Raw genomic sequence first — 15,161 nt, 5'->3', positions numbered from 1 at the left:
TTATCCAATTTTTGAATAAATAAGAAAATAAATTTAGTGCATAATTTTTCAATTTATGTGCACCCATTTAAATATCTCAGGCTTAATTTTTCAAATAAAATCTGAATTTTTTTTCTTCATTCAAAATAAATAGAATTGGTTAGTTTTGCATCAAATTTTAGTAGATTGTTAATTCGTTTCGACGAGAGAAATTGAGAAAGTAAAAAGTTATGAATTTTACCTACTTGTTTTTAAAAATATTAAAATTTTAGCACTTATTGTCCCCTTGTTGAGACGAACTAATAATTTACAAAAATTTAATACAAATTTAACCCAAAAAATGGATAAAACAATTTTTTTCGGAAACCAGGCCAAAATATCTCAATTAGTTTTCGAAGCCTCTTCCCTACCTCTTCTTCGTATGAGCTGTGTTTTCGTGCCACCATTAGCATCCTCTCTCTCGATCGATCGATCGAAGACGGCTCGATGGGTTCGGGCACCTCGCGAACCGGCCGTCCAAAGCGGTCCTTCGTCTCATCCCTCTTCATCTGTGGTTGCTCCACATCTCACGCCCCGACAGAGGTACACCATCAATGATCACAATCTTAACATATAATCGCAAAATTGATGTACCCATTTCGTATTTTCATTCCTTTTTACGCCCGCTAAGCTTTTCGTGTTATTCGAGAGAAGAGATTGATCAATTGATGGATAATGGGTCGGTTTCATTTCTGGTAAATTGAGCTTGTTGATCTTTATTTCTTTGGTACATGTATGCATATGCTAGACGCCCCGGTCAAATGGTGTTATGCGAAAGATTGAAAGAGGGAAAGATTAATCTGAAATCGACGTGGAAGTAGAAAAAAGAAGAGAAGAAATCTGGTGGCAGTTTTTTTGGATATGTATCTATGTGTGTAATGTTTGTGGTGTGTGCTTGTTTTGGATTTGAGGGTTTAGGAATTAGGATGGAATAATTAAATTGGTAAGGTTTCGGAGAAATTGAAAAGGAAAATGCTTTGTACCGTTGTTAAAGGTGCACAAAAGTGTTGAAAAATATGTAAGTTTGTCATATTGTGAAAATATATTGAAAAGTGTGAAGTACCTATTGGAATTTAAATGTTTGGATCCACTACAATATGCAATCCTTTTGATGCATGTAGTATGCATATATGCGCCCTTGGTAAATTCGTAATGATTTTTAGTGGGCGATATCTTAGCACTAAGCATGAGTCATGACCCAAGGAAATCGTTCAGCTGGCCGTTTGGCATTGGGTGGATATTTTGGTTGGCCTTAACTCTTAAGTGGCAGAGTAATGCTGGAAAAAAATGACCAAATAATGCTGGGAAAAAAAACGTGAAAAGGGTAGATAACCGATTGATACAGGGAATCAATTTGGTTATGATTTGGCAAGTGTGGTGATGTTTAATCTTTTAATCAACTTCCGGAATGTGGAGGTGAGTCGGTGTAAATTTTGATAATTTTATCTGAGCGTTTTAACATTTCAGTATCAATGTTGGTTATGAATGGTGGTCGATTCTGCTGGAGGATCGACCCTAGATCCATTTTTATTTAGAATTACACGGGGATGTGAATTGATCTCGTAAGGGTCCATCAGAAAAGAAGATTGTCTGAATAATTAGATGATTATTATAGCTAATGGAGGTCTTGAAGTGAAAGTAGTATGGCATTTTGTGTGGGTAGAGAACAGATAATCCATGCTTTATTCAAGCGAATTCATCCGCTGGCCAAGCAATTTGCTTTGCAAAATATCGGCTGCCAATTGACTCCAAAACTATCTTGTCATCTCTTATTTGAGGTCATATGCTCTACGGGGGGTCAAGAAGTGGGACTTTTTGTAGCTGAAATTCAGATGGAGATGCACTTTTTGATGGAAATGGTATTGTCTAGCCTTTGGTCCTGACATTGACAACAAGGTGTTCTGCTTACATTTCTACTAAGTGTCGTTGGAGCAAATACTGGACTTCATTGATATCCTTTCCTTTTGGATTCCATGAATTGTTAAGAAAAGGAAAATGTTACTCTTGCATATAAACAAGGATCTATATACATATAAATGTTTGTATGTAAAGCTTTTTTGAATTTATGAATTGGTCCTTGGGGTTTTTTTTTTCAATGAGGTATTCAATGTGAGCTGGACTTTGGAGAAAGACTTGAGAGGACAAGGAACTTAAGGAATGTGAAGATGCATGAAACATAGGGTATCATGTTCTTTTATGAACACTTATCTATTTGGAAGATATATCTTTTGCATGTCATGGATTGTTTTTATGGGATACCATAATACCACCAACCTAGTAGAGTGTGAGTGTCTGTTTGGTGTCTCAAGTCTCAACTTTAAGTTTGGAGCTCTAGCACTTTACTGTTAAGAAAAGACAATGTAAAAATGGTCCGGTTATAAAAAGAAGAAATGAAAAGAATGGAGTATTAATACAGGAAGCATTCTAAAAGCAGGTTCTCATTCCAACTCTTTCCCAAACCAAGTTTATAGTCACTTTTTGAACAAAGGAGAGTAGCAAGGAACTTTTTTAACTGCCAAGAATTGTTCATATATTCTTCTAGTTCTAGTGACAAGTTCCAAAAAACCCCACACTTGATACTCTTTGTTTGACACAATTATTATTGCTAAAGATGAACCTCCAGAGTCACTCTCGAGATATATGGGAACATGGATTAACTTATGTAACTTTGTTTTGCACAGGTGGAAGATGAGCCATCTGAATTACCGGTGAATTCTATGAAACACGGCGTGCCAAAAGTCGACAAGTTGTGTAGTCCAGCAAAGGAGTCTTCTTTGGCCTCTGAAACTGAAACTGGAGCCTCATCTGAAACTGTAGCCACTGAGGAATCTTCTTCTGCGGATTGTTTAGTCAATTTTGAGATAAATAACCCAGGGAAGCGCCTGCTTAGAAGTAAGGAATTAGTTCCTCCTTACCGACCAAGTGCTGATCACAGGATCAGTGATATAGCTAGTACTTCCTATGAGGATCAGCCATCTTCAGATGCAGTTTCTGCAAATGTAGGGACCAATGTGGATCTTGTTAATGATGTTGATATTAAGGAAAAGGATGAGTCCCCAGTTTTTGCAGAGGTTAGAAGTCCAAGCAGTTTATCTCCTCAAGCAGATGAGGTGACTGTTATTTCGGGTTCTGTTGTTTCTGATTCACCAATATCTTCTGGGTTACTAAGAGATGATGCTCTTCAAGAGACCGTACCTTCAGATCCAGGGTTCCTTGCATCAGATGGGGAACAAAATGGAAGTGGGGGAAGTGTACTTCATGTTGATGCAGTGAGTATCTCTTCCAGCATTTTGTCTAGTAGTAGCTCCTCTGAAATAACAAGTAACCGTGAAGCAAGAAGAAATAGTAGGAGGCTGTTTTGGGATGCTTTTTCACGACGAAGTTCTAGGAGGGATAATACCGATGCCCAAAGATTTGTTTTCTCAACAGATGATAATGATGCTCTAGGATCCCATGACAGGTGGCTTCTTGATTTCGGCAGTGACTTGCTTCATGATGGGGTTGGAAGTGATTCTGGGTACATAGGAAGTAGAAGTAGGAATCAGGGCGGGAATGAATGGCGTCGGCATTCAAGATCTGAGGTGGGTTTTTCTAAGTATTTTTTCAATACGTCTATATATTTTGAACAAAACGACGATCATTTTCTATTCTTCTGGAAAATGCATATTCCCTGTCCCTTAATGTTCTTCTATTATCTCATTTTGGGATGTCACCTAGTAGTTTTCCACTTTGAAAAGCTAATGTGCATGTTCAAAGTGCAATCATTTTGTGTCCTTAAATAGGTTGATTCCCTAACTTGGACCAATATTGTGGGATGGAGGGAGTATTTTCTTGTCACTCTTTTCATAATGGAGCCGGCATGCATCTCATACTCAAAGTAGGTATTGTTGTATTCTTTAGGTATATTTAAAATGAAGCAACTCTTGTTTCACAATAGGTTTTTTCTTCCCACCGTCATTAAGTTCTTGTATTTTTTTTGTTCAATCATTCTAGAAGTCAACAGAATTTAGAGTTTCATTACATTTTTGGTTTGTCTGTTTGCTTTTTGTGTCAATAATGTCTGTTTTGGGGTGATGTGGTCTCTTTTTGGGTGGACGTGGGTGGAAAGTTTACTTCAGATTTTTAGTTAGCTTTACCCAGTGGTAGCTGTAAAACTGTCTGCAGGTTTGGGGAAGACTTCATGATAGACGCGAGAGGGTTAATCCTCACACTGGTATTTGTCCATCAGGGCTTCACTCCGATGGCACATGCTCATGTGGAGCAATCTTGATGGTTGAATCTAGCACTCGTGCAAGTATTTCAAGAATAGTGATGTTAGCAGAAGCACTATTCGAGGTAATTCCCCTTGATCATGCTTTATTTGTTTTCTGCCAACTTTGTTGTGCTTTAGTGAGCTTCTTTCACTGGTATGCTTAACTATTTACTACAACACTTCTATAGCATATGCGTAAAATGTTAAACTTGTTGAATTTGTTCCTTGCAATGGGGCTAGTGATTTGCTTTATATTTACGAAGTTTTTTTTCCTTGCTTTCAATTTTGGTCTGCATTCCTTGAAGCAGGTAGTTACAGCACTCGAAAATTTCTTTCTTTTACTATGGCAAAGAGTGGTGGTTGTGCAACATAGCATATGAAAATTAAGTTATCTGGCCCTTGATAATATTTTGGATTTGTGTTGGCTTCTCTGTCTTACAAGATACCTAGCCCTATTTCTCCTGTGCTTTTTTATTTTTTCAAATAGTTCGAGATTATCTATAATGTTCTTGATTTTGGGGCTGAATGAGAACTTGTACTCCAAATTCGCTTGTACAAAGAAAATTTCTAAGTTGTGGTCTGGCCGACCTGAGGCATATGTACAAGTTTTGCGAGGTTTATGTTGCTTAACTTTATTATTCTGTGATGTCTACAGGTATTGGATGAAATTCACCGCCAACCAGTGTCACTTTCCTTGTCTGTGGTGTCAGTCCCGGCTCCTGATGCTGTCGTGGACTCTTTCCCTGTTAAAAGTCATGGAAAGCATAACACTACTGAGATTGCAGATGATGATGCACAGTAAGTTTCTCTCTGCACTCCCAGCTTCTGACCAGTTTTATATGCGGAATCTTTCTGGGATGCTGTGTATGGGATGTTTCTTTTGTGTAGTTACTGTAGGTCTGCTGCTTATTGTGATCTCCGCTTGTTGCACTTTGTTAGTTAATATGGTGTCCAGTGGTGAAATTAATTATTACTCGGTTTTATGTTGGTCTTTTATTGCCTATTATGAGTGTGCAACTTCATATACAGGTGCCACATTTGCCTCTGTGCGTATGAAGAATGTGATAAAATACGAGTTCTTCCATGCCACCACGAGTTTCACATGTCATGCGTTGATAAATGGCTGAAAGAGATACATGGGTACTGTTTTCTGCAATATGTTTTGCTTGGTCCTCTCTCGGAGTTTTTTATTTTATTTATATATATAATTTCTGACAACATATATTGCTTTATTTTGTTTTGGTGCTGGTGCTGCTCAGGGTGTGCCCGCTCTGCCGAGGAGACGTTCGTGAGGGATTCACAGAGGGGCCTGGACCGTCTGGTTCCAACTCGGAATCAACTTCTGCATAAGTAAAACTTCTAGGGCACTTGTAAATAAGAAGGTTTTGCTCTTGCACTTCTTCTTTAGTGCCTTAAAAAATACCTGTATATTAATATTTCATTACATGTTTTCTCCCTCCATACCCATACCCTTTTCTTTTCCTTTTTTTTTCACATTCACTGTTGTATATATCCATAGAAACTAGATTTGCTGTCTTAACAATAGCCAATGCAGCAATACTTAATACTAAACTGATAATTTCTAATGTCTATTGTACTGGATTAATCAAAGTTCATGAGATCCAAACGTAGGAAGACATCACACATTCGTATGAATTACAGTTTTGTTTTTCTTTTATACCTCTGATTAGTATCTCCAAGGCGATGTAGCATGTTACAACTTACAAGAACTAAAAGTTTTCAGTAGTGATAACTCTTCCCTAGACAATCAAAAAGGAAATGTTTGTAGTTTGTGAGAGTGAGGAGTTGAAGTTTAGGTCACTTGTTCTTAATCTTGGTGAATTTGTCCATTTTTCTGCCGCAAAGGACTGAATGCTATAGTGTCTCGTTTGATCCTTATAGTCTATTAGTTCCCAGTTTCGCTTCCTGATAGTACGGGTTCCTTTTTGTTCCTCTTTATTGTTTCTTTCCGTCTTCTTTTTCCCCGACGAGGGCATCCAAGTTTTGGGTTCCATTGATCCCTTTGATTCCTGGGTAAATGTAGTTCCGTGTTCCACATATATATCAAGTAATAACCAGGTCTAGGTTCTTGAGGTAGCAAGGCGAGTGAAATATGTAATATTGACCATTGGTAATCCCTTCGAACCCATGACCTCCCAAATGGATCATCTGACTTCACCAACTGGGGCAACCATTTTTCCCCTTGTTTGACTTTCTCAAGTTTTCATATTGTTCAACCAGCATAATATTCATAAACCGTTATAAGATGTGTATTTCTCTATTGACAAGAGCATGGGGAGCCTGGACATGCGGTATCCGAATCGGAAGATGGGAATTCGTATTACCATGGCAAGAATGCATTTCTGTTTTTAAGTTGTGTCTGCAATTTGGGCTAGATGTTTAGATTTTCCTGGAGATCTTTATTAGTCATTGTTTTGTAGCCAGTCCTGATTGATTAGCTATCTGTATTTCTTTATACTATCTTGCTTCAATATTTCTTTCCTGTCCTAGCGTTATAAAGGTTGTAGCCGGTGTAGACAGACTTCTTGTTTATCTGAATTTTGGGAGAGGTAATAGATAGGCAGTTCAACACTACACCCACTTTTTGCATATTCACGTTACTGGAAGTCGCACCATTAGGCTACGAGCAGGTAACTCTTAGACTTGGAGCCGGAAGTCGCACCATTAGACTACGAGCAGGTAACACTTAGACTTGGAGCCTGATATATTCGCACCATTAGACTAACACTTAGACTTGGAGCCTGATATATTCTCACCATTAGACTAACAATTAGACTTGGAACCCGATATATCCGCACCATTAGACTACGAGCAGGTAACACTTAGACTTGGAGCCTGATATATTCGCAACTTGGAGCCTGATATATTCGCACCATTAGACTACAAGCAGGTAACACAGAGACTTGGAGCCTGATATATTCGCACCAGTAGCCTACGAACAGGTAACACTTAGACTTCGAGCCTGATATATTTGCACCATTAGACTACGAGCAGGTAACGCTTGTCATTGCACTCGATCAGGATGTCAAATTTGATGTCATCGCTAGTCTTGGAGCCTGATTTCTTTGCAACTTAAACCCAGTCGTCCCAGTATGTATCAGATTGTTATTTGATTAATTAGCCAGTTTCTTCTCAATGGTTGGAAGATGACAGGGCAAAAGTTGCTTCTTAATAATCAATCATGTTATAGATCATGGACCATGGGTTTGAACCTTAAAGGGTAGATGTGGCAATTTTCAACTCGACCCATGAACCTGCCAGTGCCCATTTATAATCCACTCAAATCTGCCCCCATTTTTTATTCGGCCGTCCTACACGCCTTGCAGTGCCGGCCGCACTGCTAGAATCCCCATGGGTTCAAAATGGGTTGGACCGTGAGTGAGCAACAGGGGTTATTGAGTTACGAACATCTGAGTGGTCGGTAAGTATTGGGCTGAGATGAAACTTAACCGTCCGCGTATATGAGGCCTAATTCTCTCTCTCTCTCTCTCTCTCTCTCTCTCTCTCTCTCTCTCCTTCCTTCCTGTGGAGCCCGCTCGAGTAGACAGACTGTCACTGTCCACTATGGAGTATGGCTCACTCGGAGTACTCATCTTTCTGATCAGCGACCGAAAGGGAAGAAAAAAAAAACAGAATGATCTAATATCACCAGCTTTCCGAAGTTTTCTTGGCCATTGTCCTTTCCTTTTTCTCCCACCCAAGCAAGAACAGTGAGGGTCCACACTACTAACAACCACAAAGTTGTCAACCAGTTCAATTGGGAAGATCAATATGATGATATTATGTTTTTTTTTTTCTTGTGTGTGTGATGAAGGAAGAGCCATATAGCGAGGCAATTATATGAGCCCGACTATGTAATCCAAATCTCTGATGGAGCTAGCATGGCCACACCAGACAAGACCCCTACTTACTTTAGGGTATTTAACCGGTGGGGAATCGAACTCTAAACTTTGAAGAGTACTTTCAAAACTTGGGCATCCGCCTGAACCACTGAGGCAACCCCTGGGTGTGTGATATTATGATAATTTGTGCAGCTAAATGCAGCTAAATGTTTAAAGGAAAATGATACTAATTATTTTCCTTGGTTAAACTAAAATCACTTGAGTAGATCAACGAATAATCATTGGTCTTTCAGGAAATTGAGAGGCACGATATACGTAAAATTGACTGAAGTCATGGGGCCTTTATATTGCTTGTCAAGGGACTAGTTTGACAAGGGCAATTGTTGCATACATGACCTACGGCCGATCCGGCCGTCCATTTCGGCACAGATGATTCAGATTTAGTCTAAGCTTTTGTTGATCATAATCGTTCATTACTCAGATTAAAATCCGAGCTGTCCATTACCGGAATGAATGGCCGAATCGGCCTAACTAAAACCTGATAGGGCGGGCTGCCTACTAGATTAAAAGGTGCCATCACTCTCAGTTATGGGAGCTTGAGCCGACATGAGTATTCGACTGTTCGATTCTCATTTCAAGTGCCCCATCATTGTAATTCTCCGAATGCAGCTTTCATTTGAATGTTTATTCTCTTTTCACTTAACATGAAAAAACAAACTAGTCCAATTAATGACGACATTTTGTGATTTTTGACGTATATATATGGTCATGTGATCTCATTCAAAATCGAGAGAAAAAATGGGCCTTTTTCTCTTTGCCTTTTTGATAAATCGGAGCGTCGGATAATCTTTAGGGGACTAATTTTATGGTTCACTAGTATAGAGCTCATTTAATATCGAGAGAAAGACTACAATGGATATTGACTCCACAATAAGTAATAACAAACAGGCAGACCCGGCCCTAGGTATAGGCCCACAAGACGAGCGCCTAGGGCTTTCAGTTTTTGATCAAATAATACGGCCCCGAAATACAAGAATATAATAAATATTATGTAGGTAAAGTATCTCACATATAGAATTCTGTGGTATAGTGGCAAGATGTGCGTGTTTATAGGCATGAAGTCTCGGGTTGAACAATGCTTTAGAACATGGCGCCGAGACTCAAACACACAACCTAAGGGAACTTAAGATGTGGTACAACTCTCTGCCACTAAAACCAGCCGCAAGACTATTTAATTACGTATATCAAAAAACTAAATGATATGCATCAATACGAGATGCCTCATTTTTAAATCTCTTCTAGGATCTCGAAAATCTCAAAGCTGAGTCTACAAACATGAGGTCTCAAATTAAAACTTAGGAGGGAGCAAAACCGGACTTCCAAGCTATTACGTACCTCACGCCAACCCCATGGATTGGCTTAGATATATCTCTTAACAAAGTCTATCATAATTGCACATCACAACTTCTTGTATATCACAAGTTTAAACATGTTGACTAAAGATTTTAGTGCACTTGTTAACTGAAAATAATGCTATTCTAATCTGTTATGAAGTGTTTTTTCCACACGTTTTGGATTGAAGTTCTATTATAATAAGTTCATTATTAAGTGCCGGGTGGGTACCACACACGTGGTACTCCATCGGCAATTCTAGCCGTCCAAACGTGTTTTGGACGGTCTGGATTTTAGAGAGAGAAAAAAAGGAGAAAGAGTGCTGATGAGGGCAGAGAGAGAATAAATTAATCTGGGCCGTCAGAAACACATTTCGACGGCCTGGATCACCGACGGATACCGCCACGTTGGTACCCGCTCGGCACCCAAAAATTGATCGTTCTGTAGATACTATGAATTTGGTTTTATGTTGCCCTATACTTCTGAGTTCCAGATTAATCAAATATTTGTGCTTGGAAAAAATGGTTTAGTGATAACCCCAAGTGAAAGAAATTGACTTCCTAAAATAATATCCTCAGCACAGGTCATTTGCTTTGTCCATTTCGTATTCCTCCGAGGTAGATTGAAAACGAAAACCTCATCAATGGTTCGAAGCTGAAAGAAATTGACTCCTTAACTAGGTCAAATAAGTGTTATTCTTGCCAATAAAAAAAAAAAACTCGGTCACATAATTTTCCAGTGGAACCTTCACTCTTGGTTTCATAAGTTGCAAATGGGCCATGTCGTGCCAACTGCCAACCCAGCCCGTTTAGTTCCGTGCCAAACGTGTTTCATGATGTGCCTAGCTAGCACGGCCCGTTTAGTAGTCGTGTCGGGCTCGCCGCACTCCATGCCATGCTTTTCCGTGCTAGTTTCTTGCCATGCCATGCACCCCAAAACACGGTCCAGCTTGGCCCACTTATAGGGATCGTGCCATGTTATGTGTTGTGTCGAGCTGTGCTGTGATCATGCCACTCTTCAACGTGTTGTACTATTGTCGTTCATGTGCTAACCCGGCCTGTAGACACCCCTAGTTCAACTGGAGTTGCTTTTATGCTACCAAGCTCAATTTTCACTTTGGAAAATTTTCACAATTTGAGTTATGTTTGAAAGACGTTTCTACACTTATGCTCATAATCACGTACGCGAATTACGTGATTTAGCTTCTTACTATTTCAATGGCTAGCTATGTTGCTTGTCCGTATCATATGTGTGATGATATTTGTTCTTTCACATGCGAGAAAGCGAAGTTAAAGAACAATATTATGGAATCATTTCAAAAAAAAAAACCATTAGTTCAAATTTAGAGAGAAATAATGTGAGAATCGTTTATCTAATTTTTAGCTCATTAGTGATACATCTTTCTGGTATTGGTTACATTTTTTTTTTTTGGAAGTTACGAATGGGGTGTACTACGCTACACCTCAATATATCTACGCAATTTATAAATTAGTTAAGCCTTTTCATATTGTTATGCAGTTTTTAAGTCAAAGTTACGCATTTTTTTGGTAATCAAAATTTCTGTCATCAATTTTTTTTTTGTACCATAGGTTCTCCCATCCAACGGAAACAAATTTTAGACTGTTTTCTGATCGGGCCAACTGCAATCAAGATTTAATCGTGTCATTCTCTAATAGTTTATAGTTTTTAAATATCTTGAGGAGAACGAGCCAAACTTGTTTTAGGTTGATTAAAAAAACCATAACGCGTCTAAAATAATTATTAAAACTAGATTTGTTTAAGTAACATACATATTAAACGAAACGACCTTTGTGCAAGCCGAGTAGTAACTTGATTCATTTATCTAAATCAAACGAAGTGATTCTTCGGTGCTTCAGGGCCTTCTCCACCAAACATTGGTATGAGAGTCACATATTTTTTTTATTTTGAATGGCAAAAGAAAGTTTCCATTAATCATAAAGGTGTCAATATGAAAACAGTACAATAGGAAAAACAAATGCATTGAGAGAGCTTCGAAGAGTATTATACTCTGCAACTCACATAACTTAACCTATCCCTCATAGAGCCACATACCTGATGGTGGAGCCCACGCCAAGGGGTTGTGGAGAAAGCTCCTGGAGCATCACATGGCTCTGCTCCAGGAGCGATTAGTTAATTTTGCAAATTGAACTGACCACTGGACTCAAATGGAAAGAAAACCTCAATCGTAACATCAATTTGTAAGAAAATCTTATTGGTGTTACATTGCTTAATTTACAAACCAAAGAAAAGGAACAACACCACAATACTTATGCATAAACACAGAATTACTACGTAATGATTCTCTGTGACTTAACTCAAAATCGCCATTCTGCAACAAGGGCAGTGCGCATTGGTCTCTAGCCAAGGAACCAAGCACCTGGAATGGAACCTGTGGGCACATGGTAGGTTAACCAGTGGCTCGCCGTTCTTGAATGTTTCCAAACAGATAGCACACTCCACTTGGTCTGTGGCTTTCCACCCCAGTTTTGCCCAGTTGAACCTCTTTGATCCAGTAATTTTTTTTGCTCCAAACAACTCTATTTGCAGATCCCAGGATTCCACTGTTCTTCTTTCTATAGTACTCCTCATGCTCTGTTGGCTTCTAGTATTCCTGAGTTCAGTTGTGCCAAATACGGAATAGGGGCAATTTTGCTTTAGAAAATTAGGTACTTGTCAACACACTTTATGAATTAAATGTGCTATGTTGGATCTTGAATTTGGTAGGACGGAAAAGGATCAGATCCTTTTCAGTTCAAGTTTTGGACCAGAGAAAGCAATCCAAATCTGGACCATCTATTGGAGCAATTAATAGTTCAGATTCGCTAAGAGACTCCATCCTACAAGAGTTATTAATTGTAGTAATGGATGATCCAGATTTGAACTGTTTCCTCCGGTTTAAATTAAGGGCTGAATAGCTGAAGCAAAAACATTGGTAATTGATTTTCACAAACTTTCCTTCTTTTTATGATTGCACTGATTTTTCTATCCTCTTGCAGCCGAATATACAACATTTCTTCTTTATATGTAAAAAACAGTCTACAATTGGAAGGGTATTTATGAAAAATTGCATGCAAAAGAAAAACAAAAAAGAGTGCGGCCATGAAAAGATGAGTGTGAAAATTATTATCCAAAAACATTTCTTATGCCTACCAAAACAACAAATAAATGGGCTAATATAATTTTTGCTCCTACATAAATTTAAATCGATCATAATGGTATTCCTAGAATGCAATTTTTTTTTTTTGATCCGCTTCCTAGAATGCAATTTGAGAAGCATAAAAACAGCAAAATAAAAAATAAAAAAAAGATTATTACCTTTTGGTTTCAGGTTTCCATTGTGCCCTCAGCCTCTCATCTAACCTATCTTTAGCTTCACCAGCCACACCTCCCAACTTCTCCACTTGATATGCATGGTTGTTGTTCCTATGCTGTTTTTGCCATTCACATTTGAATCTCAGTGATATATAAGTTTTGTTCTTTAACTGCAAATTTTAAACCATCCCCTTATTTCATTCATAGCAGTTCCGGTTAGAATCCGGGACCTATAGCGCAGGGGTAACTAAAGAGGAGTAGTGCACTCGTGCACTATAGGATCCCCTGTTTCATGTTTATATATGTCGGCCGATGACATGAGTTATCGGCCGATAAGTAAAGATCTATATCTCGAATGCCCAAAATCTCAAACTAATTGGCCTTTTTGGCCGCTGGGTATTTGAAACCTTGAATTATTTATTTCAACGAGTATCATTTTCCCGATCGAAAAAACAAGAATCCTTAATTTTCAAAGAACAAAAGATTGTTGTAATTACCAGTGAAGAGGAAGAGCTTGAGCTGAGATGGGAATCCTGGTAATTGGTTGTGTACAAACAAAAAATCGACCGCCTCGTCATCCCGAGCGCCGCCGCGCTCGGCAACTCCGTCCCCACTCCGCTCTGGTGGAACCGCCGCCGCCGTGCACATTCCACTCCGGGAAGCTGTCCAGCCATTGATATATATTGTGTATATAACTCCCCTTGAAATAAATAAACAAAAGTAGGCCAAAAATAAAAAAATAAATAACTAAAACTAAATATTTTCTATATATGTAACCCTATTTATTGGTTTATGCGAAAATTCATCTGTTTTATGAAAAATTGCCTGGGGGAAGGAGAAAAAGAAAGAGCTACTGCTAGCTAGATATGGGTTCCTAATAGAAAAGATTCAGGGGGGAAAAAAAGAGGAGAGAGGTCATTGAATTGAGTGGGGAAGTTTGAGGTTGTGATGGTGAATGAAATACTCCCTACCAATGAGAGAGAGAGAGAGAGAGAGAGATGTGGCAGACAAAAGAGGGACCATGGCATTAATAGTAATTGGGGATAGACTCATTGTTCTCCATTGTTTTCGCCTCTCTCTCTCTCTGACTCTCTCTCTAGAATTATTTGTAGATAAAAAGTCGGGAGGGGGAAAAGGAGGGCGGGAGGGGGGCTGCTCGAAAAGGAGAGAGGAAATGGTATGGAAAGGAATGAGAAACTTCATGGCAATTTCCCCTTTAATTTACCTAGAGATTTTGTTCTTCCATGTGGGCGATACTCTGACCAGACGACCAACCACAATTTGCGTAAAGGGTCCAGATCCTCTCCGGTCTTTAGGAGGGACTCTAGCAGTCCGGTTTCTCTGATTTTGGGCCCATCCCGGGTCCCGAAGAATGATCAAAGCTGTTCATTTTATAGAACTAGTCGAGTTTTCCAATCGTTCAAAAAATTATGTTGGTCGGATACCGATCGATAACCATTTGGATCATTGTAGCTTGAAAAAATGAATTTTATCCTGCATGCACGGTGGATTTCTTTTTATATAAATGTGGTCCGAACATATATTGGTTGCCCTCCGAGCAACATAAATTTCTGCGTGGTTAAAGTATATATCAAGCTCTACAAAATGAACGGCTCCGATCATCAATTGGATCCCAAAATGCGCCCAAAAATTGAGAAACTGCAAGTGTCCGTCCCTCTTTAAAACTGGTAAGCATCTTGACCGTTACGAAAATTATTGGGTTTTTTTTTTATAAGCAAAATTATTGGTTGTTTCCTAGTCGCTCACATCTTCATCGACTCCATAATTAAGTATATGAATCTCAAAAAATACGCGGTATTGACAGACGTTATGAAAATGCGTGGTGGTACTTTAATTAAGACCACTTAATAATTATTGCACACTTGTTATGCATTCCAAGCTGATGCCGCGTGACTTACCAAACCCTGATACTCGCAGTGTGCGGAACATTTTCGTGTGTTTGAAAAAAAAAATTAATTTTTTTAGTCCTTTGTGAGACAATTTGCTATTAATCATTCATATCAACGAGAAATCGAAAAAGTAGAAAAATACAAACCGAATTGAAAAAAAAAATTTCAAGTAAAATGACCATCTATACGATAAAAAAAACTACTTATCTTGTTTGGACCTTCTTTTTTTTGTCTTCAATGAACTTTTTGAGGCATTAGATCTTTCTTTTTTTACTTTTTAGCTTCCGTTTGCAAATACGAATGAGTAACAAATACTGTATATTTTTCCTACGCGAATCTAACAATTTAAAAAAAAAAAAAAAAAACTAAAATGCAGTGACAATAATGCCGAAT

General features: G+C 38.6%; 2 protein-coding genes across 3 annotated transcripts; one reads left to right on the top strand and one right to left on the bottom strand.

The window, feature by feature from the left end:
* Positions 1–354: 354 nt before the first annotated feature.
* On the top strand, positions 355–5,926 carry LOC131299357 (uncharacterized). Of its 2 annotated transcripts, none has more exons than XM_058324936.1 (6): positions 355–561; positions 2,700–3,599; positions 4,183–4,353; positions 4,926–5,068; positions 5,300–5,410; positions 5,530–5,926. In XM_058324936.1, the coding sequence occupies exons 1-6, from the start codon at positions 466–468 to the stop codon at positions 5,618–5,620; spliced, it is 1,512 nt and encodes a 503-aa protein (XP_058180919.1). In that variant the 5' UTR covers positions 355–465; the 3' UTR covers positions 5,621–5,926. The 2 variants fall into 2 exon arrangements, with proteins under 2 accessions (XP_058180919.1, XP_058180918.1); XM_058324935.1 differs by having other exon boundaries at positions 360–1,877.
* A 5,786-nt stretch (positions 5,927–11,712) lies between these two features.
* Positions 11,713–14,033, bottom strand: LOC131299383 (probable E3 ubiquitin-protein ligase RHY1A). Its single transcript, XM_058324937.1, has 3 exons — positions 13,356–14,033; positions 12,862–12,974; positions 11,713–12,157 (listed from the first exon to the last, which is right to left on the bottom strand). Exons 1-3 carry the CDS (start codon positions 13,530–13,532, stop codon positions 11,857–11,859), a joined length of 591 nt encoding a protein of 196 aa, XP_058180920.1. The 5' UTR covers positions 13,533–14,033; the 3' UTR covers positions 11,713–11,856.
* Positions 14,034–15,161: the final 1,128 nt, after the last annotated feature.

This window comes from Rhododendron vialii, chromosome 1a (genome assembly GCF_030253575.1).
Source record: "Rhododendron vialii isolate Sample 1 chromosome 1a, ASM3025357v1".
Classification (NCBI taxonomy): Eukaryota; Viridiplantae; Streptophyta; class Magnoliopsida; order Ericales; family Ericaceae; genus Rhododendron; species Rhododendron vialii.
The sequence above is the reverse complement of the archived record's forward strand: the minus strand, read 5'-3'. Positions and strand labels throughout refer to the sequence as shown.

Bases quoted from the DNA above. Each gene is read 5' to 3' on its own strand.
- LOC131299357 (XM_058324935.1), top strand. From the start codon at position 1,662: ATGGCATTTTGTGTGGGTAGAGAACAGATAATCCATGCTTTATTCAAG. The intron at 3,600-4,182 runs GTGGGTTTTTCT...AACTGTCTGCAG, and splicing joins GTCGGCATTCAAGATCTGAG to GTTTGGGGAAGACTTCATGA. The intron at 5,069-5,299 runs GTAAGTTTCTCT...CTTCATATACAG, and splicing joins ATTGCAGATGATGATGCACA to GTGCCACATTTGCCTCTGTG.
- LOC131299383 (XM_058324937.1), bottom strand. From the start codon at position 13,532: ATGGCTGGACAGCTTCCCGGAGTGGAATGTGCACGGCGGCGGCGGTTC. The intron at 12,975-13,355 runs GTAATTACAACA...TGGCAAAAACAG, and splicing joins CAAGCTCTTCCTCTTCACTG to CATAGGAACAACAACCATGC. The intron at 12,158-12,861 runs GTAATAATCTTT...AACTGAACTCAG, and splicing joins TGGAAACCTGAAACCAAAAG to GAATACTAGAAGCCAACAGA.